At 37.7% G+C, this 26,784-nt stretch overlaps 1 protein-coding gene across 1 annotated transcript; it reads right to left on the bottom strand.

The window, feature by feature from the left end:
• Nucleotides 1–3,856: 3,856 nt before the first annotated feature.
• Nucleotides 3,857–5,363, bottom strand: LOC311619036 (transmembrane channel-like protein 6; the record flags this gene model as incomplete). Its single annotated transcript, XM_084876943.1, has 1 exon — nucleotides 3,857–5,363. One exon carries the CDS (start codon nucleotides 5,361–5,363, stop codon nucleotides 4,200–4,202), a length of 1,164 nt encoding a protein of 387 aa, XP_084733069.1. The 3' UTR covers nucleotides 3,857–4,199.
• Nucleotides 5,364–26,784: the final 21,421 nt, after the last annotated feature.

Here is a 26,784-nt window from a genome sequence, read left to right as displayed (position 1 = left end):
CTTTCTTGTTAGAGAGCTTATCATTAGAATTAAAGCTTGATTAATCAGCATTGTGGTTAACTGTCTTCTCTCTCTCTCTCTCTCTCTCTCTCTCTCTCTCTCTCTCTCTCTCTCTTTTACTTTTAACCTCCTTCGGACCTAGCATTTAAAATAATATCTTGTCATTATATGTTATTGAGCTTGGTATTTTTAACTAGAATTGGCCTTAACCAAAGTTTTCAGATACGTCTTTCCTCATTGCCCTCAGAGAATGGGGCTTTAGGTTTCCCAGGCAAGGGAGCCCTGAGTCTGTCCTACACCCTGAACTCTGCTAGAGACACACATCCTTTAAAAAAGGATTAATGCGAGCACTAAAAAACTGCATAGAAGTTGTCCTCTTATTTAGACAACATATATTCTTCTGCTCAATGTGCCTGTATAGTAGAGGATAGGAGAGATTAGGTTTGTTACTGATTAAGCTTTCAGAAGGGGACCATGTATATGAATATTCCCTTGTTCTTTTCATTTTCTTTCTTTTCCAAAACTCATCCCAAGTATCCCTCACAAATCTTTCTTTAACCTCACCATTATCCTTTTGAGCATGCCATCAATCTTCAGAAGATAATTAAAACTCCTTCTCATGATCCTTCTTGCTTCTTGTATATATTTTAATGTTTGCTTCCCCCCTCCTCCCCATTTGCTTACAGAGGTGAGCACTAGGCCCCTAGAAGGTAAGGAGGGAAATGATTCAGGACCTGCTCACTGGTAGTATATGTGGCTCAATTTCTACTCTTATTATTTAACTAAAGACAAGCATATACCACAATCTTGAATATTAGTTTCTTTACAAATACTATATGCTCTAGTATATAATAAGAGTATGTCTCTTATTAAATAACCTTTGCTTATTATGCTAAAGTTGCAAAATCAATTCAGAATAAAGTCTTCACTGAAATTGCAGGGTTACTTTGCCTGTCATGAAAGCAGTGTTGCTCTACAAATTGTGAGCTCATGATATGTAGCAAAGCATTTGTTATCTACTGCTGCTGCAGCAAATTACCACAAATTTAGTAGCTTAAAATAATACAAATCTATCTTTCACTTTTCTGAGGGCCAAAAGAATTAAATCAGTTTTGGTAAGCTAAGCCAAGGTGTCTGTCTGCAGGTCGGTTCCTTCTGGCTCTGCAGAGGGAATCTATTTCTTTGTCTTTTCAGTTTCCAGTGATTGTCTATGCTCCTTGCATGCAGCCTGGTAGCCCTTTTTGCTAACTCCAAAGCTCATCACTCCCATTACTGCACCAGTCATCACATCACCTGCCCCTCTGCCTCTTACTCCTCCAGCCTCCTTCTTATGAGGATTGTTGTTATCATGTTTGGTCCAGCCGGATAAGGCAGGATAATCTATCACACAGTCTTTAACTTATTCCCATATGTTGTGTCCCTTTTGCTATGCAACTTTCACAGGTTCTGGGGAATAGCATGCGGGCATATTTGAGAGCCATTATTCAGTCTACCACAGTCCCTATGTGGCTGAAGTAGATAGCCATGCATATTTATTTAGAGGGCAATTTTTTAGTTTGTTTGTTTGTTTTTTGTCAGTTAGCAAGTTAAATGATCATAGAGGTAATAACATTGATAGTTATTAACATCAATCTTTTAATCAAATGTCAAAACTGCAACCAATAGATTGTGAGCATTTACATTTAGTATATTTTGTTCAATTCTTACTCTTTTTTTCATTTCGTTTTTTATTTCATCAAAGTTAATTTACCTAGTTATTGTGTTGTTTTTTAAAAATATATTTTCATATATTTCTGCAATTTTTTATCAAGTTCTTTTGGGCTTAGAATAATTATCCTCTAATTTATTGAAAATTGAAAATTCTAAATAAAGTAAGAATTTTAAAGGAAGAGATAAAATGATTGAGAAATAAGCAGATATGAGGAATCTACATTAAGTAACAGTCAGAAAAGTATAAATGTTTTTGCCCAGTAATTGATATTCCTGATTTTTTTAATAAAATGTACTAAAAGATCTCTGAACCTCTCATTTATTTTGGAAGTTTATTTATTTATGTATTTAGTAGAGGCCAGGTGCATGTAATTTGTGCACTCAGGGGGGTCCCTCAGCCTGGCACTCACCAACCATGAGCCTGGCTTCTGCTTGAGTGGTGCTCCCCCGTGAGAACATACTGACCACCAGGGGACAGCTCCTATGCTAAGCGTCTGCCCCCTGGTGGTCAGTACGCATCATAGTGATTGGTAGTTCCACCATCAGGCCAAAACTGGCTTTCTGACATCCCCTGAGAAGTCCCAGATTGTAAGAGGGTGCAAGCCAGGCTGAAGGACACCACTGGTGCACATTTGGGGCCGGGGAGGGTTGTGGGAGGTTTGCTAACCAGAGAGGGACTATGGGAGGTCTCCAAGGTGTGACTGGCCTGTCTTGCTTAATCCCAATCAGCTGCACCCCAGCAGCAAGCTAACCTACCAGTTGGAGCATCTCTCCCCTGGTGGTCAGTGCATGTCATAGCGCTGGTTGATGAGTCAACTGTCTGTCCCCTGGTGGTCAGTGTGTGTCATAGCGAGCAGTTGAGCCGCCTTAGCATATCATTAGCATATTATGCTTTGATTGGTTGAATGGCTGATGTATGTATGTATTTACATTTATTTATTTATATAGTGTGTGTGTGTGTGTAAGCTTAGTGATTTTATTAATTTGGTCTATTTTAAAAATACTTTTTTTATTGATTTCAGCTAGAGGAAGGTAGAAGGAGAGAGAGAAACACTGATGAAAGAGAATCATCAACAGGCTGCTTCCTGCAGGCCCCTCATGAGGGCGTGTATCCTGAATAGGAATTGAACAGTGACCTCTTTGTGCAAGGGACAATGCTCAATCAACGAAGCCACACCAGCCTAGCATTTTTGGCCTAATTTTTAATATAATATTTAAATTAGTTAGTCTGGCCCTAGCTGGTTTGGCTCAGTGGACAGAACATTGGCCTGCAGACTGAAGGGTTCTGAGTTCAATTCCAGTCAAGGGCACATGCCTAGGTTTCAGGCTCAATCCCCAATAGGGGGTGTGCAGGAAGCAACTGATCAATAATTCTCTTTCATCATTGATGTTTCTATCTCTCTTTCCCTCTCACTTCCTCTCTGAAATCAATAAAAAATATATTAAAAAAATAAATTAGTCAGTCTGTGGTTTCTGACATAAATAGCTTGCCATTAAGTTTCAATATCACATGTAAATATTTTATACTATGCAAACATGGTTTAAAATGCAGGAATAGAACAGTTAATTGGTCATATTTCCTTATTTTTTTTAAAAAAATAAGTTTCTCTTTTGCAGTATCATGAGGTTATTGCAATAAAGGATAGTTATCCAGACTCCCTACTTTGAAAATATAAGTATCAATTCAGAAAAATTAACATGGAATAGTATTAATGTTGTTAAAACTTTGCAATATTAAATAAGACCAATGTTGTTGTACAAAGTAGATAATTTTAAAATCAGATAGTAAAACATACATAGCTTTCTCCAATGTTTTTACAGCTTTAAAATAGAGCACTGAGCCGGGACCGGTTTGGCTCAGTGGATAGAGCGTCGGCCTGCGGACTGAAAGGTCCCGGGTTCGATTCTGGGCAAGGGTATGTACCTTGGTTGCGGGCACATCCCCAGTAGGGGGTGTGCAAGAGGCAGCTGATCGATGATTATCTCTCATCGATGTTTCTAACTCTCTATCCCTCTCTCTTTCTCTCTGTGAAAAATCAATAAAATATATTAAAAAAAATAGAGCACTGAGTTTACAATAAAGCTTTGTGTTACTGTTAGAACATAACTAAAGCATTTCTTTTTTTTTTCTTTTTTTTTTTAAATATATTCTATTGATTTTTTACAGAGAGGAAGGGAGAGGGAGAGAGAGTTGGAAACATCGATGAGAGAGAAACATCAATTAGCTGCCTCCTGCACACCCCCCACTGGGGATGTGCCCGCAACCAAGGTACATGCCCTCGACTGGAATCAAACCTGGGACCCTTCAGTCCACAGGCCAACGCTCTATCCACTGAGCCACACCGGTTTCGGCGCCAACCATATATAATGAGAATAAATAGAGTCCCAGGCAGCCAGGTCCATGGGGGTGCCGCTCCAGCTCCCATTCCACAGCGCCGTGGGAACAGCCGGGGGTGAGCATTCAGTGCTACCAGGCCGTCCTGGTCCTGCTAGGCTTCCCGGTGGTCTGCAGGCCCGGCCGGGGGCACCGCTACCTCCTGGGTCCTGCCAGCCCCGCTCCTCTCCTTCCTCTCGCAGACCGAGTGAAGCTTGTTGATTAGGAAGATTTTGTCTTCCCCCTCGTTGCTGATCTGCTCCTTGAGGAGGCTGATGACCTCCCGCTGGCCCTTCACCACCTGGATGTTGAGGTAGATGATAGCCAGCAGCAGCGCCAACAGCAGGTAGACGGGGAAGGTGTTCTCCACCAGGTGGCGGTGCACCCAGGGCAGCCAGGAGACCCGGGGCCCGGCCCGCTCCAGGCGGCGCACCCACACCTTGCCCGCCTCGTACATGCTGTCCAGGCCCCGGAAGGGCCCGCACAGGCTGGAGGGCTTCACCTGCCAGACGGCGTAGCAGAGGAAGACGGCCGCGCCCAGGAAGGAGGGGAAGCAGAGCAGCGAGATGAAGACGGTGCTCATGTGCGAGGCCAGCCAGGGCCTGCGGGGCGCCTGGCAGTTGGCCAGCAGGCTGGTCTTCTTCACGTAGAAGAGCAGCAGCAGCTTGACCATCTGCACGGCGGGCAGCAGGGACGAGAAGAGGACGCCCAGCCAGGCCAGGGTCTGCCCGTGGATGAGCTCCAGCACGTTGCGGGCAATGTCGAACTCGGGCTTGCCCCGCCCCAGCCGCTCCGAGATGAGCCTCCAGCCCAGCTCCCCGCACAGCGTGTCCAGCAGCGCGAAGAGGAAGTCCAGCACTGTGAGGCGGTACAGCTCCTGGCCCACGAAGTCCTCCCAGCACTGGCCCTGCAGCGCGGCCACCCTCCGGCCCAGCCAGTGGTAGCACAGGGTCCCCAGGGTGACCATCTTGAGGATGAGGTTCCTGCAGACGGCCACGTACACCTCCAGCACCGGCGAGTCGTGCCGCTCCAGGGCGGCCAGGCCGCGGAACAGGTAGGGCGCCCCCAGGTTGAGGAGGTAGACCACCAGGGGCAGGGACAGCAGCGCCGCCTCCCGGTCCGCACACACCGGGCTCTTCAGCTGGGTCCGGATGTTGTCATGCTGGAGGCGGGAGGCCCATTTCTGAGTCACCTTGTGGTCCCAGGAGCAGAAAACGGTGATGGCGTGGGCCCCCAAGGTGCTGCCCACCCGGTAGCTCTCCCCGAAAGAGTGGGACATGCTCTGAGGCCGGGGCCCCTCCCCTGGAAGCCAGCCTGACCCCTCCCCAGTGCTCCATGAGTCCTGGGCACACACCCAGCCTCCCCTGGTCTGTCTCCTAAAGCATTTCTATATATGTAAATATCCAAATATTAAATTTTGACAGTCATGTCAGTAGAGTTGCATTTTTAAAAAATATATTTTATTGATTTTTTACAGAGAGGAAGAGAGAGGGATAGAGAGTCAGAAACATCAATGAGAGAGAATCATTGACCAGCAGAATCAAACCTGGGATCCTTGAGTCCACAGGCCTAAGCTCTATCCACTGAGCCAAAGCGGTTTCTGCTAGAGTTGCATTTTTCTGGGCCATAGTTAGTGTTATCATCTTTGCCAGAAGTAAATCCTTGTACAAATACAGTTTCAGGTATTTTTTTCTACTAAGTAATTAAGTTATGTTTTACAAACTCAAATTCATGAAAAAAGGAGAGACCCAAATAATAACTAAGAAAATCAGAGACTCTAAGAACAGATCCACCACAAATTCTGATGTGGAAGCCATCACAGAGAGTTTAAAATATATGTGCTGTATATGTTCAAGGAAATAATAAATGACATTAAGAAACTCAGCCATAATCTATTAAAAAAGATATTAAAAATTATACTTGAGATATTTATGTTTAGTTTTTTTGAGGATCCTCCATTCTGTTTTCCATAATGACAACACCAATTTGCACTCCTGATAGTGCACAGGGGTTTCCTTTTCTCCATATCCTTACCAACAAGTGTTATTTGTTGACTTTTTTCTAATAACTAACTATACTGACAGCAGTAAGATGGTATCTCATTGTGGTTTTGAATTGCATTTCTCTGATTACTGACTTTGAGCATCTTTTCATATGTCCATTGAACATTTGTGTATCTTCTTTGGAGAGATGTCTTTCTGTATCCTCTGTACATTTTTTATCATATTGTATTTTTTATTGTTATTAATTAAGTTGAACAAGTCCCTTATATATTTTTAGTATTAATCCATTACCAGATACGCCATTTCCAAATATATTCTTCATAGTTTTGTTGATGGTTTCCTTTGCTGTGCAGGAGCTTATTGGTTTGATGAAGTCCTCTTTGTTTATTTTTGCTTTTGTTTCACTTGCTTGGTGTCACATTGTAAGGCGTAAAAATGTCAAATCACTATATTGGATACCGGAAACTACTAACTAGTATTATATTGCTTATCAAGCATACATAAATCGAATTACCTCAAAATCATCTTTGATAAGTTGCTAAAATGTGCTATCAATGATAATAAGTCACGGCTAGTAAAATTTTTTCAACTTGTGTTAATTTCAGTAGGTATGAATTAACAGACCTTTGGTAATGACATTTAGGTGTCCTTAAATCAGTACCAATGCATGGGACTTATAGATAGCATACAAACATTAATCAGTAGTAAGTCCTAAATTAAAAAATTTAGAAATCTTAGAATTTACATTTGCAGAGTACATAACTTCAAACAACCTTTCAGCCAGCAAATGAAAACTTCTAGGGAAAGGGTGAGGTTTTGATTAGAAGGTGTTAAGATTTGTCAAATTAGCACTTGTTATGTGAAGCACAGGGATCCACAAATAGAGCTCACTCACACAGATAGAGTTTATTTCTCACAGGTTCTGGAGGAAGAACCTGGCATAGCTTGTGGGTTCACTTGGGAAGGTCAAGTCAGAGTGCAGACACAGATAGCAGGACAGGACCTTTGGTGCATAAAGTCCACAGGAGTGGTGCTTTGGGGTTGGGGAAAAGGTTAGAAATCAGGGAAGGCTGTGGATCACAGGGTTGTTGGGGAAGGCATATCAGAAACATATTTACTTATGACTATGTGCTGTTATTTAGGGCATGCACTGCAGGCCACCTGACCAAACAAAATGGACACCAAAGCATCAATATCATGGAGTAACTTAGCTAAACTTTTGACATAGGGGTAATTGGAATGGTTTTATAAATGGTGAGATAATGTGTTATTCTTGATTGAGAGGAGTGGTGTTTATATGCCATATCCACTTTGAGAAAATTCAACTGTACACTTAGGATTTTTGTACTTTTCTATAGATATATTATACTTCGATTTTTAAAAAATGTACATGAATTTATAAAATGACTAAAGGCCCAGTGCACTAAATTTGTGCAGCTTGAATTGCAAGGGGGCACAGGCCAGACTGAGGGACACTACCAGTGCACAATCAAAATTGGGTCTGTGGAGGGATGTGGGAGGTTGGCCAGCTGGGGATGGACCATGGGAGAGCTTCAGGGCGTGTCCGGCCCATTTTGCTGAGTTCCAATTGGCCAGAGCCTACCAACAAGTTAACCTACCAGTTGAGCATCTGCCCCCTGGTGGTCAGTGCACATCATAGTAAGCAGTTGAGCATATCATTAGCATATTACTCTTTGATTTTTTGAATGGAGGACCAGACTCTTAGCATATTAGGCTTTGACTATATAGAATTATTATTTGATTGTAAATGTCTAGAAGTTTTTTACTGTATAAAACATAAAATAAATATGAAATGGACATTGTTAGGTGGGTAAATATGGGATACTTTTGTTTCTGTTTTTATTTTTTATGAGTCATGGATAACCCATACATATTTCAACTAAGTATTCCCAATCTTAATTTACTAAACAATTTCATGAATGAACATGCTGAAACTGGAAACACAATCTTTTTTGTCTATACACAAAGAATTGACAAGTTTTGTGATTATTTCTAATCATCTACAAAAGAGCATAACAACTTCAAAATAAAATCTATGTGATTCAATGCAAGTGGGGCTGGGTAAACTAAGTCTTTTTTTCTTGGCCCTTTTCAACGTAATCTCAGTCTTTGAAATAAGTATACAGCTTCGTTTGGATCTGCACAAAAGGTACAAAGATGAGCTATTGTAGAACACCATTGTCTGGTCAATTTGAAATGAACCACTTCATGTTTTCTTGGTGTACTGTGCAGTGAACTAGATAATTTCAACACCCTTTAAGCAGGCAAATTCTAGGAGTTGTATGAATAAATCTAGAATCATTCTAGCTTTTCACCTTTGTCAGATGAACTAGAATGCTAACACTCAGCTAGATGCAATTCATGTCCTTAAGAACAGGAAGGCAGCCCTACATCTAAAGAGAATTGGGATTCTTTTGGTTTTATAAGAGAAAGAGTGGAATGTATGCCAATTCAGGAGTGGTGAGAAGGCTGCCTCCTTCTCCACTTTAGGTTTCAATAAGAGAATTTTTATGCAGGTACAAGATTTTATTATAAAAAGGAGTCTTAAGTAAAATACAGTTCGGGACTGTCTTTGAATAGTCTCTGTAATAAAAAAAAAGACTAACCCAAATTTTATCTATAGATTTCTGTGGTCTGATAAATAATATGAATCAATGACTATGATTGCAGGATGGCAAAATAATTATGTGAACTGTATAGTATTTTATAAAATTTAGTGTTTTCTTCTTAATTTTCTTCTTTTTTTTAAAATACATTTTATTGATTTTTTTACAGAGAGGAAGAGAGGGAGATAGAGAACTAGAAACGTCGATGATAGAGAAACATCGACCAGCTGCCTCTTGCACACCCCCCACTGGGGATGTGCCCGCAACCAATGTACATGCCCTTGACCGGAATCGAACCTGGGACCTTCCAGTCCGCAGACCGACGCTCTACCACTGAGCCAAACCGGTTTCGCTTTTTCTTAATTTTCAATTACAATTGACATTCCATATTCTTTTATATTAGTTTCAAGTGTCAAATTTAGTTTTATTATTTATTTTTGTCAGTCAAAACTAGAGAGTCCCACATACACATTGCTCATACATCCCAATTTGCAGTTCCCATATTTATCATAAAACTCTAACTCTTTGAAATATTATGTGCTCTGTCTCTATACACTGTTTTGAACTCTCACACATACACCACATGAACCACATACTGTCACTTTTATACACATTTATACACACACATTCACACACACATACACACACACACATATACACTTTTTACAAACACACACACACTATCATATATGCACATGTACATGTACTCAATTTTCCTAATGAAGTAGATTCAGGGAAGGCCTCTCTAATCTCTTTTTTTTTTTTTTAAATAGTACACTGATTATACATGCCCATGGACTAGTGGCAGTTACATGTAGACTTACATAGCTACTCGAGGCCCCGTGCACAGATTCGGGCACCAGGTGGGTCCCTTAGCCTGGCCTGTGGAATTAGGCTGAAACGGGCTCTTCGGCATCCCCCAGTGGGTCCGGGATTCTGAGAGGGTGCATGCTGAGGGACTCCACTGGTCCACAATCAGAGCCAGGGAGTAATGCAGGAGGTTGGCCAGTTGGGAAGGGATCATGGGAGGGCTCCAGGGCATGTCTGCCCCATCTTGCTCAGTCCCAATTGGCTGGACCCCAGAAGCAAGCTAACCTACTGGTCAGAACATCTGCCCCTGATAATCAGTGCATATCATAGCATCTGGTCGACCAGTTGACTGTCTGACCCCTGATGATCAGGGCACATCATAGTGAGTGGTTGAGCAGCCTTAGCATATCATTAGCATATTACGCTTTGATAAGTTTAATGGACCACCAGACCCTTAGCATATTAGGCTTTTATTATATAGGATAATGTGGTAAAACAGGTGTGGTGTCCACTCGTCAATACATGTGTATAACAATTTATGCCATTAAAGAACTAACTTATAACTTGAATCTTCCTTCACAACCAAATAATGTCATTTGCTAAAGGCAGTTTTAGAAACCATAGAGAGTAGTCCAACTGGAGTTTGTTGGTGAATGGTAGGGGTAAGGTCCTGTTGAGTTTATACCTTTTCTTAACCCTATGCAAATAGAATATCACAGCCACTAATCTGGCTTGAAAACTCATCATCAGAAAGCATAATTTCTGTTATGCTTTGCTGAAAATATATAGACTCATACTTTTTTTGTAGTAAACTTTGCCATTAAATTTATAGGTCAGAGACATCCTTTCCCAAGCATCCAACTTGGTTCTCTGGCTACTTTATTGGATAAAATAAGTTTAAAAAATCCTGGGCTAAGTAAAGTCTAGCAAGCCATCTTACTTCAGGACTTCTTTGAGGTTTTAATATATGAATGGGCATTTTGAATTTCCAAACAGAGTACATAGCATGTTGCATTAGCCAAACGAGCTTGAAAACATAAGTCACCTTCAATGGGCTCTTTCCAACATTAATAGGTGGTTTAACATGTTTTGAGATTCAAGAATTCATACAGTTATTAACTCAACACATATAGGCAGAATAGAGTTCTTTAATCTTAAAAAGAATTAAAGTTGTATCAAGTCTCATGTCTAGTATGTTTAAATTCAAGTGAAATAAAGTTACAAAAAGAGACTAAAAATTATAGTATGTAACTTGATTAAATTTATAGTACATTGTTATTATTTACTTATAGATAAACAACTTAAGGCCATTTGCAAAAATAATATATCATTTGTTAAATGTTGGAAAGCATTATGTGAACATTGTAGATGCTAGTCACAAAACATTCTTGCCAAGTAGGAATGAATAAGCTATTCGTTTAAAGACAAGAATTGGAACAGAATTACAAGGATATATAGGACACACGATAAATGGGAATGCATCACTTACCCTTTCAAATGTGAATCTCTGCTTTTGCTTTCTCTGGTTCTGTTGTCTAAAATCAGTTATGTTTACTAGCATGACTTGAGAAGGACCATTGAAATGTGTGCAGCTACTGGTAATTCACCCTGAATGAGTCCCTTCATTTTCTTGAATACTCTTCAATCAGTGAAATAAGGTTAAAATAAACATTCAGGGATCTTTTGAAGAGGAAAGTAGATAGCATAGATATACTAGTACTTTTACAAATGCATGGGGGAACCAGGAAAATTGTCCAAACATTGATGTCTGGGATGGGTGGCAGTGGGATTGATGGAACAAGCATCTCCATTAACTCTAAAAACTCTCTTCTCAGGCTGCAGCCTGACTCTTTGTCCATCCTGAGATCCAAACCCAACATTCTCAGAGTGCTGTATCATAGCAAGTACCTTTAAATTAGCAAAAATGAAATCCAATTTAGTAGGCTCTAAGAAAAAGATATTCAGAATAAGGGTCATACAGTTCGTAAACCAGAAGGATGAAAAAATCAACAACATAATTGTCTTTTAATTCTTTTGAAAAATACACTGCACATAGTAATTCAATCAAAATTAGCTTTCTTATTATAGAAAAGAGTATTACGTATCTATTTATGATTAGACAACACACATTTCAATTATTCTTTGGATTACAACATTTGATATTGAAATTAAAAATTATAATTAGTAGATTCCTGATGTGGTAAAGTAACTAGAAAAGAAGTACTTGTATGTATACAAGACAATTATTGTAACCTAATAATCTATAGGCTTTATGTAAGGATGATGAATATAAATACCAGATTTCATTTACGAGTCAATATTTTATCTATTATCTATCTATCTATCTATCTATCTATCATCTATCATCATCGATAATCTATATTTGTGTGTCTATACATATATTCATTTGAGGAAATGAATGCTACAGAAACAATTCAAGTAAAACTACTCCCTTCACTTTTTCCCTTGTTTATAATTTTCATTACATTGCCATCTAGTGGTTAAACAGGTATTAAAAACAAAAGTATATTATAGTAGCAACTTGGTATCAGAGAGCCAGTACATAACCAGAGATATAATTTTCTATAAGAGATAGGAATATAATTCATAATTTTATTTTAAGCCTAGAATCTAAAAAATCATATTCAAAGACTGGAAAGAGGAAGAAACCCTTAGGCTAAATACAAAGAGCTACAAGCAAGGATCCCATTCAGTCAATCAAGTATTTCATATTTACTGGTTCTGTATGTGTGCTCAGTGCTTAGTGTTTATTCAGAATTGGCTTCCATTGTTGGAAACATGGCCAGATCCAGGCTGGCCTGCAGAGACTGAATAGAACTTTTAAACATGGTGATGTTTTAGTGCTTTGTAGTTTAACTCCGTGAAAGCCTTATTTCTGGCAAACAACAATGACAAAAACAAAAACCCATTGGACTATTTGCATTGGACTTTCCTAAATTATTGTACAGTTGCATAATAACACAAATCTTGTTGGAATTGTTAATAAGGTACATTCTTATTAGAGTTAAACTTTGAATGACCTTTCTATTGTGAGGAAATATGGCCATCTTAATGTTAAAAATATTGTTTTACTTACATTAATATTAAATTTATCTTTGGGATTAATAATAACCTTATTTCTAAAAAGAATTTTTTAATATTAAGTATGTGAGAATGCACACATAGCTGAGCTTGTTTATTTGTCAAATTTTGGTTGGATGTGCACCAACCAAAAAGCATACAATAAAAGCATACCACAAATATCTGAAGGGAAATACAAATGTGTTTTTAAGCCTATTTGGATTGAGATATGAAAGTTTAAATTTGATTAATATTTTCTTTCATTACCAGTGGTAGCTTTACTCTATCACTTCTTATTTATGAAAAAAATATAAAGACTAAGAGAGGGAGGAAGGAAGGCTGGTACAGATCTTAAACTGAGAAATTCAGTACTATTCTGGGAAAACCATATGTATGTTTATCCTAGCAATGGCTTCCCAATGACATCTTCCTGAATACATTTGAGCTCATATACAAATTACTTTTTTTAAACCGTGTTAACTATTATCTAGTGTTACATTGAATTAAACAGTAAGATTTATAGTTTCTGCACAGTAGTGTAATTTCCCCTAGTCTAAATGTATTTTTGACTTTGTTGAAAGTTTATTTGTAAGTCACTTGCTCAACCATTAGTAATCCTTTTTAATCCTGCAAAATTGTTGAGTAGACAATTTTATTCTGAAATATAAAAGCTTATATTTTAGCATCTACCAGTACATTTAGACCATCACTAATGAGACATATATAGTTGAATATCATGTATGGTCTTTGGAATCATGAATATTTATATTTTTACTAGAGGCCCCGTGTATGAATCCATTCATGCACCAGTGGGGTCCCTAGGCCTGGCCTGCACTTCTTGCAATCCAGGACCCCTTGGGAATGTCAGACTGCCAGTTTCTCAATTCCTGCACTGGGGCAGTTTCAGCCTGGTTCTCACAAGCCAGGCTGAGGGATCCCACCACTGTACGAATCTGTGCACCAGGCCTCTAGTATGCATATAAAACCTTTGGTTAATCTCTTCCTGCCTTCTCCATCCCCCCTTCCCTCTGAGATTTGTAAGTCTGTTCCATCTTTCCATGCCTGTGCATTGAATGTATGACCCTTGGTGGTCAGTGCACATCATATCTACTGGTCAAATGGTTGAATGTTTGAATGGTCGTTTGGTCACTTAGGCTTTTATATATTGACTAGAGGCCCAGTGTATGAAATTTGTACATGGGGTAGAGGGGTGTCCCTCAGCCCAGCCTGCACCCTCTCCAATCTAGGACACTTCGAGGGATGTTAAATTGCCCATTTAGACCCAATTCTGATGGGTCAGGCATTCCTCTCACAATCCAGGATGGCTGGCTCCCAATTGCTTGCCTGCCTGCCTTCCTAATTACCCCTAACTGATTCTGCCTGCCAGCCTGATCACTCCCTAACTACTCCCATGCCAGCCTGATTGATGTCTAACTGTTCCCCTGCCAGCCTGTTTGCCCCCAACTTCCCCCCTCTGCCGGCCTGGCCACTCCTAACTGCTCTCCCTTTCAGGGTTGATCACCTCCAACTGCCCTCCCTTGCAGGCCTGGTGCCTTCCAACTGTCCTCCCCTGCTGGCCATCCTGTGTCCACATGGAGGCAGGATCTTTGACCACATGGAGGCAGCAATCTTGTGTGTTGGAGTGATGGTCAATCTGCATATTACTCTTTTATTAGATAGGATAGATGCCCGGTACACAGGTGGGGCCATCGGGTTTGCTCTGAAGGGTGTCCTAGATCAGAGTGGGTGTTCCCTTGGGGCACGGGGGCAGCCTGGGAGAGGGGCCTATGGTGGTTTTAAAGCTGGCCATGCCCCCTGGCAAACCAAGCCAAGGCCCTGGTATCTAGGATTTATTTATCTTCTATAACTGAAACTTTGTAGCCTGGAGCAGAGCCAAGCCCCCTGCTCACTCTAGCTGCCGCCATTTCTGTTTGGTTTTATGTATCTTCTATAATTGAAACTTTCGAGCCTTGATTGGAGGCCTAGGCCAGCCAGGGTGTGTGGAAAGCTTGGCTTCCATTGCTGGGGAAATCCTAGCCTCTCTCAACTGCTCTCTGTGGCTGCAGCCATCTTGGTTAATTTACATACTCGCTCTTATTGGGTGGGGGTGTGGCTTGAGTGGAGTGATGGTTAATTTGCATATTACTCTTTTATAAGGTAGTATGTTTCATAGTTGTTGTTTACTTATTATTGTTGAAACTAGTGTAGTTAAATGTCACTTGTGAGCTGTAATAAAAAGAAGACAAGATAGAATCCGAAGGTAAGGGAGGGAGGGAAGAAATGTTGATTCCGGGGAATAAGGTAGAGAGAGATGGTCTAAATGTACAGGTAGATGCTAAAATATAAGCTTTTCTATTTCAGAGAGAAGGAGAGGGGTTTGCTTCCTTTTGTCGTTCTCACAACAAGTTTGCTATTTCCCTGAAGCAACTGCAGCTGTTGGTAACCTCAGAAGTTTAAGAAGTGCAGGGGGCCCTAAATCCTTTCCTACTTTTTCTGATTGGCTTCTTTCACTGGAGGAAAATATCACTCTGAGCCCTAATTAATGAGTTGTAGTCTGAAGACACTGTGGGAAGAATAGGACTAGATATGCCTAATATTTAAGTTAGGTAGGATCTAATCATTGGGCCATTTCTTTTTGGAGCATGCTAAGAAAGAAAGTGGGGGAAAAAATCATTTAAGAGAGAGTTAAGTTGATCATTCTCTAAACATTTCATATAAGAATAAATGATTGGAATTTCTTAATGGAAATTTCTTAGTTAAAAACCATATGGATATTTACTTATTTTGGAATATTATTGATGCATTTTAACCACCAAGTTAAAATTTTAAAGTGCTGTTAAAATTTCAGATTCAATTTTGTGTGCCCCTGTAACTACTCAGGGCTATTTCAATTCCAACAAAAACATTCATAGCTTCACAAATGATTGATAGATGGTTTGTTGAGTCACTTGGTCCATGATTTAAAATAAACGTAATTATGTATTTTAAGTAAGATTACTTAATATTATTATTATCTAGAGAAAAATTCTTTATGGGTCAGCTTATTCCAATAAATACATTTACTTTTTATGAAGTTGAATAAATAGTTGTGATGATATCAAATTTTAGTATTTTCATTTAAAGAAAAACTGTTGTACTTATTGTGATATTATTTTCAGGTTGTACTCTTCTTTACCTTTCTGTGTTTTTTTTTTAATTATTAATACTAACATAGTAAAAATGGGGACGAAACAGAACAAAATCTTTCTTACTTGATGCAATTGTTAGATTAAACATTTATGCTTTTCATTTTTAAACAGATATGTAGTTGTAGGGTTTAAATATGTTTCAGAGACTTTTAGAAATTCAGAACTTCTGAAATGATAAACTAAAAATATATTCAAATTAGAACACCAGTGTAAGGGCATTTGATGCACCTATTTGGAATGTGTGCACCACTAGATGGTGCAACTAATCCAAGTAAGAGTCCTCACAAAATAATCCCATAGTTTTTGAAAGTTCAGTCATTTTATTATTTTGAGTCAACTTTTCCTTTTTATTTTATAAAACATTTAATTCAGCATATTAACCACTCCTGGTTATATTTTTCATCTCTTTTACTCTCACATAAAAATGTTTGGATTTATATGCTTACATGATATTAAATAAAATAATTGAAAGAACAGATATAATTTCCTCATTTCAATTCTTATTATTCACTTTTAGACAAATGACAGTTGTTATTTTTATTTATTTATTTTTATTTTTCATTTGGGGGCAAGTACAAGTTTCAAAAACAAGTATTTATAAAAAAAAAATATACACAATGCCTTTATGCTGTTTTGTCTTCACAGTTTTGAACAATTCTCAATTTGATCCTTCAAATGAATTATAAATTGCAAGCACAGGCTTAAAAAGATCAAGCATACCACTTCACTATGTGACAGACTTTAAAAGTTACAGAACCGAGAGTTACAATAACTATTTGAGCTATCCAAAAAAAAATCTAGATTGTTAGTTTTTACTTGTTTTATATATGTATACATTTCTATCAGTAAATGTTTACAATGAGATCAGTTTAATGAAACTCTTTGGGGCACAATGCATATTACTATTTTCTATGAGATTAAGTACATGAACACATATAGTGAAAAGTAAATATTTTCAACCAACTTAATAGAAGTCTGATTTTCACAAAACCAGGTTCATGAAAAAGAAAATCAAACCACAACTAAAATCTCCAAATGATAAATGATAGATCTAAATAGTAGTCAATTCCAATGAATTTAAATTTTTTTCTACTTGAATATAATCTTCAAGTTTTTAGAGAAGAACAGTGGAAATAGCAATAAACTTTCTAAAATATAATGTAAAGATTAGAGAAAATTCACATAGCACTCTTTGGATTACATTTGTCTTTAGAAAAGACAATTTTATTAAATAGCAATACTTGATAAAATGTAGAAAAACAAAAGTGTAATTCAACTTTTCAGTTTATTGGGTAAAATTTAATTCAAACCACAGGGGGTAAATTGCATAATTAGAGAATGAAGCATGAGGCCTAGTTCTATCATCAGACAATGCTATTCATGCAAATATGAAATTGTCATAGAGAAACATATAATTTATGTTTCAAACATAAGATTGAAAAAGAATATGAAGTAACAAGATTTTATATTTCTTTTATCATTGCCCAATTTATCTATATACTTGATTAAAGGCTAATCTGCAAAGTGTCCCCTCAGGAGTTCAACCAGGAGACGAGGAGTTTGATCTCTTGCTATGACAGGCACTGACCACCAGGGGGTAGCACAGAACAAAGGAAGGCTCCAGCCAGCAGCTGGAAGTTCCCAATTGACCCTGACCACCAGCCAGGCCTAGGGACCCATGAATTTCATGCACCAAGCATCTGTGTTTTGAATAATCTTGGTTATGAAGCTTTGATGACTTGACACAAAAAGATATATATACCCATAACAAAAAACTAATGTTGATTTTGAAATAAGTTACAAGTTGCTCAGCTGAGTCAATGCTGGCTTGACATTTTTAGATCTGGATGACTAGGGAATATTCAGACATGGGAATTTTAAAAGAATAGCTGACTAAGAGGAAAGGTTTAACTATTGTTTAATACTTCTCCTTGAGTCTCATGGGTTCTATGAATTTTAAATAGGCTTTCCTATCATGAAAGCTGATTTCCTGGTTACATGTCTTTCAAGCACATGCGAAATCATGGGCCAGTCAAGAAAAATGATGAAAATGTAGGTGAAAGCCCTTTGCCATTGTCAAAGCTGAAAAGACATAAGCTATTATTTTGTTGCCATGTGTATTTTTTCATAACAGATCACTTAAAGACTATTATTCAGAATTCATTCATCAAAGAGATAGTAATAACATCCTACCTGCTTTGAGGCAGGGAGGTGAGCTATGTTTATGCTTTTATTTTTATTTTTTTCTGAGTCATGTTTATGATGATTCTTTTTGTTTGTTTGTTTATTTCATTTATAATTGAATTATTCTTATATGTGAAGGGCAAGGTCTAGGATTTTGCAGATCTTTCTGTAATGAGGGCATGCTACTTTATTTATTGCAAAAATTCTAGAAATTTATTATACGTAGGTCTTTTTAAGGGCATGAGCCAGAGGTATATGTGCAGAATTGTTCTTCCAGATTTCTTCTCACCACACACATGAATTACAGTAGCAGTTAGAAGAAAAATAAGAGTTTTGGAGGTTGATCAACAGCACTAAGAGATACTTTGAAGTATCCCCAAAATATCAGTTAGCTACAGAGACAGAAGAAAATTGACTTTTATCCTAGTATCCTTCCTCTAAATATAACTGAAGATAGCTCAGTTGTGTCAAAGATAACCATAAATTTCCCTTTTATTGCAAAGCTGAACGAGAAAGCAAAAAGCATATCAGTCATGAAAAGAGTGAGTCCACATAGATCACATGGTAAAGATAGAAACTGGAATCTTTAAGCTAAATATTTAATCAGTTCAGGGGAGTTCAGATGATGTACAAGGTCTTTCAAGATAGTTTAAGATGCTAAAGTATGCCCTGGAACTCCAGTGGGGGTAGCTCAGTTGGCTGAATGTCCTCGCATGCACCAGGAGATCAGCAGTTTGATTTCAGAGAGAGGAAGGGAGAGGGAGCAAGAGATTGAGGTATCGGTGAGAAAAAATCATGGATCTGCTGTCTCCTGCATGCTCCCCACAGAGAACTGACTAAGCCCAAAACCCAGGCATGTACTCTGACCAGGAATCAAACCATGAACTTCTGGTTCATAGATCTATGGTCAAACACTGAGCCACACCACCTAGGCTAAAAACATAAAAACATATTTAAAATAAATAAAATATGCCACGGGTTGTGGGAACCACTGTTGTTTATTGGCTTCTGTTGCTTTCTTTTCCTATATAAATTTGAAACTTACTTCTCCCCAATTATTTTATTTGATTATGTTTAGTCAAGTCAGGGACCTGCCATTAACATACAGCAAAATCCACCATTCTCCCTTCTTCCAAATATGAGACTTAATAAGTGTTCAATTTAGGGATGTTTTATATCATATGAGATAATATCAAATATACTCATGTCTCAAATTTATTTACCTTCTCTATGGATGAATTTTATAATTTCCTCAGAGATAAAAAATTATCATAATACCACATACTGAGTTTCCATAGCTGACAATATATATCCTATCTAATAAAGAGGGAATATGCTAATTAACCCTCACACGGTCACAAAATGTCAGCATCCACAGCCAATAAGAAGGTAATATGCTAATTGACTGTCACACCTTCAAAGATGATGGCACCCTGTCCCCTCAGCCCTGCTGGGGTGGCAGGCATTCGGCATGGTTGGGCCTGTACCCAGGCGGGCCCAGCTGCTCCATGCATCTGCCTCTGGAGTCTCCTAGTCCCCTCAGCCCCCAGTTGTCCACTGCCAGCCCAAGGTACAGGCAAGCCTCAAATGGTGGCTACCTAGCTGCCCAGTGCTGCATGAGGCTCAGGTAACCAGTGCCAGCCATGGCTTGTGCTGCCGGCAGTGGCAGCAGCAGAGGTGTGATGGGGGCATTGCCTTCTCCTGATCGCCGAGTTGCCTCCCACCCCTGAGGATTCCCGGACTGTGGCGGGGGGGGGGGGGGGGGAGCAGGCTGGGCTGAGGGACACCATCTCTAGTGTATGAATTTTCTATAGTAGAGGTCCAGTGCATAAAATTAATATATACATATTGATAAAATATATATATTGATTTCAGAGACAAAGGGAGAGAGAGAAAGATTGAAAGTCAGCTGCTTCCTGCATGTCCCCCACTGGGGACTGAGCCCACAACCTGGGAATTTGCCCTGACTGGGAATCAAACTGTGACCTCCTGGTTAATAGGCTGAAACTCAACCAGTGAGCCAAACCAGCAAGGCTGACTATATTTTTCTGAAGAACAAAATAATATGTGAGGAACAATTACTTGCTTTTTAAAACTAACTGGAAAACACCATGTTATCTATCTATCTATATAAAAGACTAATATGCAAAGTGTCCCTGGCCTGCAGCTGGCAGCCAGGGCAAGAAGGTCCTGGCTGGCAGTGGGAAGGTCCCAAATCAGCCCTGATCGCTGACCAGGCCCAGGGACCCTACCTGTGCATGAATTTTGTGCACAGGGCCTCTAGTTTATTTATTTCTTGTCCAGTGAGTGTTGGCCAGTACTAATTAATCTTTGAAAAAATTATTTAGAATTAGCAATTTTATCTTGACTTATTACTAAATTGAGCCTCCTTCAAAGAGTAACTATATTTTTGAGGTTCAAAACAAGTAGCAGTTGCATGAATATTCAATTTAGCTAACTGAGTTTCAGATTGTCAAATTGCAAAATCTTACAAAATCTATGTTTCAGTATACATCTATCATTCTAACATTTTGGGGAAAAAAGTGTAAGTGAATTGGACCTAGGAGAAGGTTCAGTTACTTTTGCAATGTCATTAAATCTCTACTAACCATTTAATACAATATATGTAGACTCATATCCAAACTATATTGTTATTCTTCAAGTTCTTCCTGATGATTTGGTATAATAAAGAGAAACTTCTCTATAACTGAATTAAAATCACATGATACATAGCCAAGCAATGGTAATTCTTAAGCAACTCAAAATATCTATAGCCAGAAAAGCTAGAAAATATCATAAGACCTAGGAGATTTACACATCCAAGAAATTATCCTAATTTCTTTAGCTATGATAATAATAGAAGAGCTATGGAATTTATGGTTTTAAGATCTTTGTTTTTCAGGCCATAATTTACAGATTTCTCTCCTGTCTGTCTCTCACTCGTCCTTTCTGACTATCATTGTCTCCCTGTCCCTTTATCACAATTTCATTCTCCCTTCTCTTTCCCTATTTATTTTTTGTCATTTATTCTCATGAGCTCTATAATTCCACATCTTGAAGAGAAAAATACATCAGCAGCTTTATTCTGAAATTATTTTTACTATTTTAAAGAAATAGAGAAAAGTGTTGAAATGTTTCATTGAAAACAATTTTAAACCTGACACTGACATTTGCATAAATACTTTAAGTTGTGCTGTATTTTCATAGAGCAACCTCTGCCTGTCCTTCACTTGCCTTAATTATTTTTTCATAGTTTCTTGACTTTTATGTTTTTTAATTGGTGATTTTGAAATCAATATTTATTGTCTTCTTGGTTAACTCTCTTTAAGGTTTACGGAAACAATTTTAGCTTTGTGACTTCAAGAAATTACTTTTAAGTGTCACTATTGGTTTATTAATTTTATTATGTCTTATGCTTATTACAGGAGTAAAATTCACCTCTGCACCCTTCTTTTTCAGGGACAATATTTCACTACTCTGTAAAATTATAAAAATAATATCTTTCTCTCTTTATCTTATAGTTTTATTGTGATGTTAAGTGCAAAATTGCTTTAAGAACAATGACACAGTATCCATGAAAATCACTGAATTTACTACATTGATTGGAGTCTAATGTTAGAAGATACAGCTTGTTTCAGTTATTTGATGTTGCTGTCTGGCGACACACAGTCACTCTTAGTGACTTCCTGATTATGAATTAGAAAACAGGATTCATTCTGTAATATATGAGCCACCAGGGCAACAGTTACAAATTGGGAGCAGGTAAGAAAATGGTTGTTAACTTTCATTAGTATTCTAGTTTTGCAGTCAGATTTACAAAGTGTGACCTATATCATCTAACTCTGTTTTATGATAGTTCTTGAGACTGTCAATTTGTATGGGCATTGTTTATCAGGCTCAAAACACTGAGATTTTTACTGTTTTATTACAGAGAAGAGACAATTCAATGATAAAGAAAACATTTATGAACTCAGAAAATAATGTCTATCATGAATATTTGGACATCATTTTTTGTTAGTTCCACCTCAGAAAGTGAGGAAAGTTAAGAAACAATGGGGTCTAGGGGTAGTACTAGTGAACAATGGAATTATCGAACTGTATGATTTCAATTATTATCAGGTATAAAGTATATTTTAAAAATATACTTTACTGATTTTTTACAGAGAGGAAAGGAAAGGGATAGAGAGTTAGAAACATCTATGAGAAAGAAACATTAATCAGCTGCCTCCTGCACACTCCCTACTGGGGATGTGCCTGCAACCAAGGTACATGCCCTTGATTGGAGATGAACCTGGGACCTTTGAGTCTGCAGGCCGATGCTCTAGCCACTGAGCCAAACCTATATATTTTTTATTTTATTTTATATTTTATAATAAACAATTTCTTCCATGTTATTTTATTTTATATCTTAATATCTCAAGAATATTTTATGTGCTTGTCTCCATACAAACTTTATCCTAAGGAAATTTCTATGCCAGATTAAAATATGAACAATTAAAGAAAACAACAAAACATGTTTTCCTATTTTCTTGTTTTTTTGTTTTGTTTTGTTTTTTCCCTGACTTACTTATGTGAGAATTTCCACTTCATATTAAATATTGACAAATTGATATATACTTTCCATTGACCCTAAAAAAGTGGTTTAATGCAATTGGGAGGCTTGGATTAGAAGTAATAAATATAATTTGAAGTCCCATGAGTTCATTAGGATCTTAAAATTATTTTGAGATGATAGAGCTCATGAGCTAAGAATTGATTACCTCCTGTCAAAAGCATTCCCATCACCAAAACAGAGTAATAAGACTGCGAGCTATGTCTCCTTTTATTCACTCTTTTTGTATACTTGAATGAGATATGTGGAAAACACAACAGTTGGATATATTTAAAGTTCCCTTAGAAACTTTTAAAACTATAATTTATAAAAGTTCTCCAAAAATAGAGTTATTTGGGAAAGATTAAGTTTTTTTTCTTTTTTTTTTTTGACATTTAAAAAAATATATTTTGTTAATTTTTTACAAAGAGGAATAGAGAGTTAGAGACATTGATTAGAGAGAATCGTTGATCAGCTGCCTCCTGCACACCCCCTACCTGGGATTTTTTTATAGAGAGGAAGATAGAGGAATAGAGATTTAGAAACATTGATTAGAGAGAATTATCGATCAGCTGCCTCCTGCACACCCTCTAATGGGGATGTGCCCACAACCAAGGTGCCAGGAACCTAAACCTAGCATTGTCACTGGAGATAAAATGTAAAAAGAGTTAGCCAACCTTGATGGGAAAGATTAAGTTTTAAAATCAATGAGCTTGATATGGCCCAGCTGGTGTGTATCAAAGAGAATGTTGAAGATGTTTTGTAGTTAGTATAGTAATGTAGCCTGTTCAAAGACAAGTGCCAAATACTTTCCTACCTGTAGTAGCATCATACATTTCCTGGTCTATATACCCACCATAACTTTTGCTTTTGAGATCTGCAGAACAAAATCAGCATCTGAACTTAAGATAGCACAGCTTTGACTATTTTAATTAAAATGTGTCATTTTTAAACCAATGGTTTAAATAATCTAAACAATTTTCAAAGTTCAATGAAGTAAAATTGCATTATGATATTGTTTAGGTAATGATTTAATCACAATAATTAAATATTGACTATTTCTTTTCCTAAGCTTACAAAAATTCAACATTGTGTACTATTAAACCTATTTTACAAATTACGTTTGTCAAATAAATAATGACCAGATTAAGTGATTAAAAAAAGAAGTATTGCCCTGGCGGGTTTGGCTCAGAGGACAGAACACAGACCTGCGAACTGAAGAGTCCTAGGCTAGATTCTGGTCAAGGGCACATGCTCAGGTTGCAGACTCTATTCCCAGTGGGAGCATGCAGGAGGCAGCCTACCAATGCTTCTCTCTCATCATTGATGTTTCTGTCTCTCTCCCCCTTTTCCTTCCTCTCTGAAATTAATAAAAACATTTAAAAAAAACAGTAGTGTAGTGAAAGATAATAGATTGTGTAAATATATTCCATTTGTAATAAGTTATAAGTTGCACTTGTGACTCATTCATATTCCTGAGCCATCAACTGTATTTTACATAGGGTAAAATTTGATTAATATGTTAATTCCAATATACTTTATTTCTTTATAAAAATGAAATAATTTAATCCATTATAAAAAACGTTTATTTTCCCTCAATTGACTAAAAATATATAACCTGCAATTATCCAAGTAATTAAATCAAAATATTTAGCTGCTATGCTAACATTGTCGGGTATTTGTTAAGTAAGCTTTTTATTTTTTAACTTATTTGTTCACAGAAACCTTGCATAAAAGCCAAGTATTGCCCTAGCCAGTTTAGCTCAGTGGATAGAATGTTGGTTCTGGGAATGAAGGGTCCCAGGTTCATTTCTGATCAAGGGCATGTACCTTGGTTACAGGCTCCATTCTAGTCCCAGGTCATGGCGAGTGGGGGAAGCAACCAATGGATGTGTCTCTCTCAGACTGTTTCGCCCTCTCCCTATCACTCTTTAAATATTGATAGAAAAATATTCTTGGTTAAAGATTAGAAAGAAAGAAAGAAAGAAAGAAAGAAAGAAAGGAAGGAAGGAAGGAAGGAAGGAAGGAAGGAAGGAAGGAAGGAAGGAAGAAAAAGAAATTAACATATTTTTTTATTTTGTATAGCCACTAGAAATAGTTTTGCTTTCTTGGGTATGGACAACTTTTGTTAATGTAATTATTTATGTGCTTTCAAACAGTTTTTGGAGGTTGTTCCAAAATTAAATTCTAAAATTTTAAAGTGGAAGAATTGTAAGATTAGATTTTTGATTTCTCATAGTTGTTTGAAAATTACAGATTGTTACATGGTTTCTGTATATGGAATAAATGCATGTTTGTGTAAGAAAATATTCTTGTAGCATGACTCATGTATAGTTGTGGTTCTTAACCATTTTGGAGTCCTGAAACTTCTGATAATGTGATGAAAGCACAGACATTCTATTCAGAAAAACGTAAGCACACACACACACACACACACACACACACACACACACACACCACATGCCCACACACATGCACACATGAAGTTTGTTATAAGTTTAAGAACTTTAAAGATCCACATAAGACTATGCTTGGCTTTATCTTGAATCGTAGCATCAAATCAAAGACCTCAAAAATTTGATTCTGAACAAATGCTTGTTTGCCAGAGCAAGAGATTATCAGTAGCTATCAGTACTGATATGTTTTCAGAATCTAGTTAGCAATAAAACAATGTCCATCAAAAAAATTTGAATTGCTTGGCCTTTGTGACTCAGTGGTTGAGCATCTATATATATATAAATGCCTAAGCAACCACTGGATCAGTAGGTATGATGTGCACTGAACACCAGAGGGCAGATGCTCCAACAGTAGGTTAGCTTGCCGATCAAGACTGGGTGAGATGAGCCAGACACTCACTGGAGCCCTTCTGCAGTCACTCCCTGGCCCCAGTTGTGCACTGGTGAGGTCCCTTGGCCTGGCCTGCAATCTCTCACAACCTGAGACCCCCCTCAGGGGATATTGGAGAGCTGGTTTCAGCCCAATCCCCTCAGACCAGCCTGAGGGACACCCCCCAGTGCACGAATCTATGCACCAGGCCTCTAGTTTATCTATAAAACAGGAGGTCATGGTTTGATCCCCAGTCAGGAACATGCTTGGGTTGTGGGCTTGATCTCCATTGTGGGGAATGCAGGAGGCAGCTGATCAATGATTCTCTCTCATCATTGATGTTTCTATCTCTTTCTCCCACTTCCATCCTCTCTGAAATCAAATATACATAGGCCTGATGCTCAAAATTCTGGAGCAGAAGGCCTTTCTTCCTCAGGCTGCTGGCACCAGCTTCCTGCTGGCACCTAGGACCCAGGGTTCCCTCTGGCACCTGGGACCCGGCCTTCCCTCGCAGCCTCAGCTTCATCTGTAAGGTTGTCCAGAAGGACATCTGGTCTAATTAGCGTATTACACTATATATATAATAGCTATCATATATATATATATATATATATATATATATATATATATATATATGATAGCTATTACCAAGGTCTAAAGTTGTTTAATGTTATAGATAATGCAATTCAGATCATGTCTTTAAAATGACAGGGAAAACTTTGCTTTTATATGTAAGTGGGTACTGGGAGGAAAATATGAAATAAAAATGTGTTAAATCATACAAATAGTAAAATGAACAAAATAAATAAATAAAGACTTGACAGTTATCCTGAATAAATGGATAAATTATACTTTAACCACAAAGGAATCTAGGTGAAGGCAACTGACTAGATTAGGGAAAATATATTTACTGATAAAAACTTTAACTATTTATGAAAGGTAATATATTCTTATCTGAAAAACGGGAACAGAAAAACCACAGTTCTTCTAAAACTACAATTTTCTCCCCATATCATAGCTCAGTTTTAAGCTTTCTCCTGCTGTTTCCTCTGACACTTCTATGGTAAATGAGAACAATTATCAGCAGCAATAATTTTTCCCACCTACAGATCAGTTAGGTGAATAAGGAGAATTAGTTGCCATGTAGGTAATGTATGTTTTGAAAAGTCGTTCATCCTCTAATTGATAACCCTTCTTAGGGTTGATGCCTGAAATGCCTATTATTATATTTGCTTTTTTGGGTAAGAGAGTGAAACTACAGACAGCCCTTGAGAAATGAAAATAAATTATTACTGATCATATTTGAATTATTATGTAGAGCTTGCACTTTTATTCTCTGTCAAATGTGCAGGTTATGAATCCTTCCTGGTATTTAGGGAGAAAGCTCATG

The sequence above is a fragment of the Pipistrellus hanaki genome, assembly GCF_964339955.1.
Source record: "Pipistrellus hanaki genome assembly, chromosome: 3".
NCBI classification, from domain to species: domain Eukaryota; kingdom Metazoa; phylum Chordata; class Mammalia; order Chiroptera; family Vespertilionidae; genus Pipistrellus; species Pipistrellus hanaki.
Note: the sequence above shows the minus strand (reverse complement) of the source record. Positions and strands in the feature narration are given on the sequence as shown.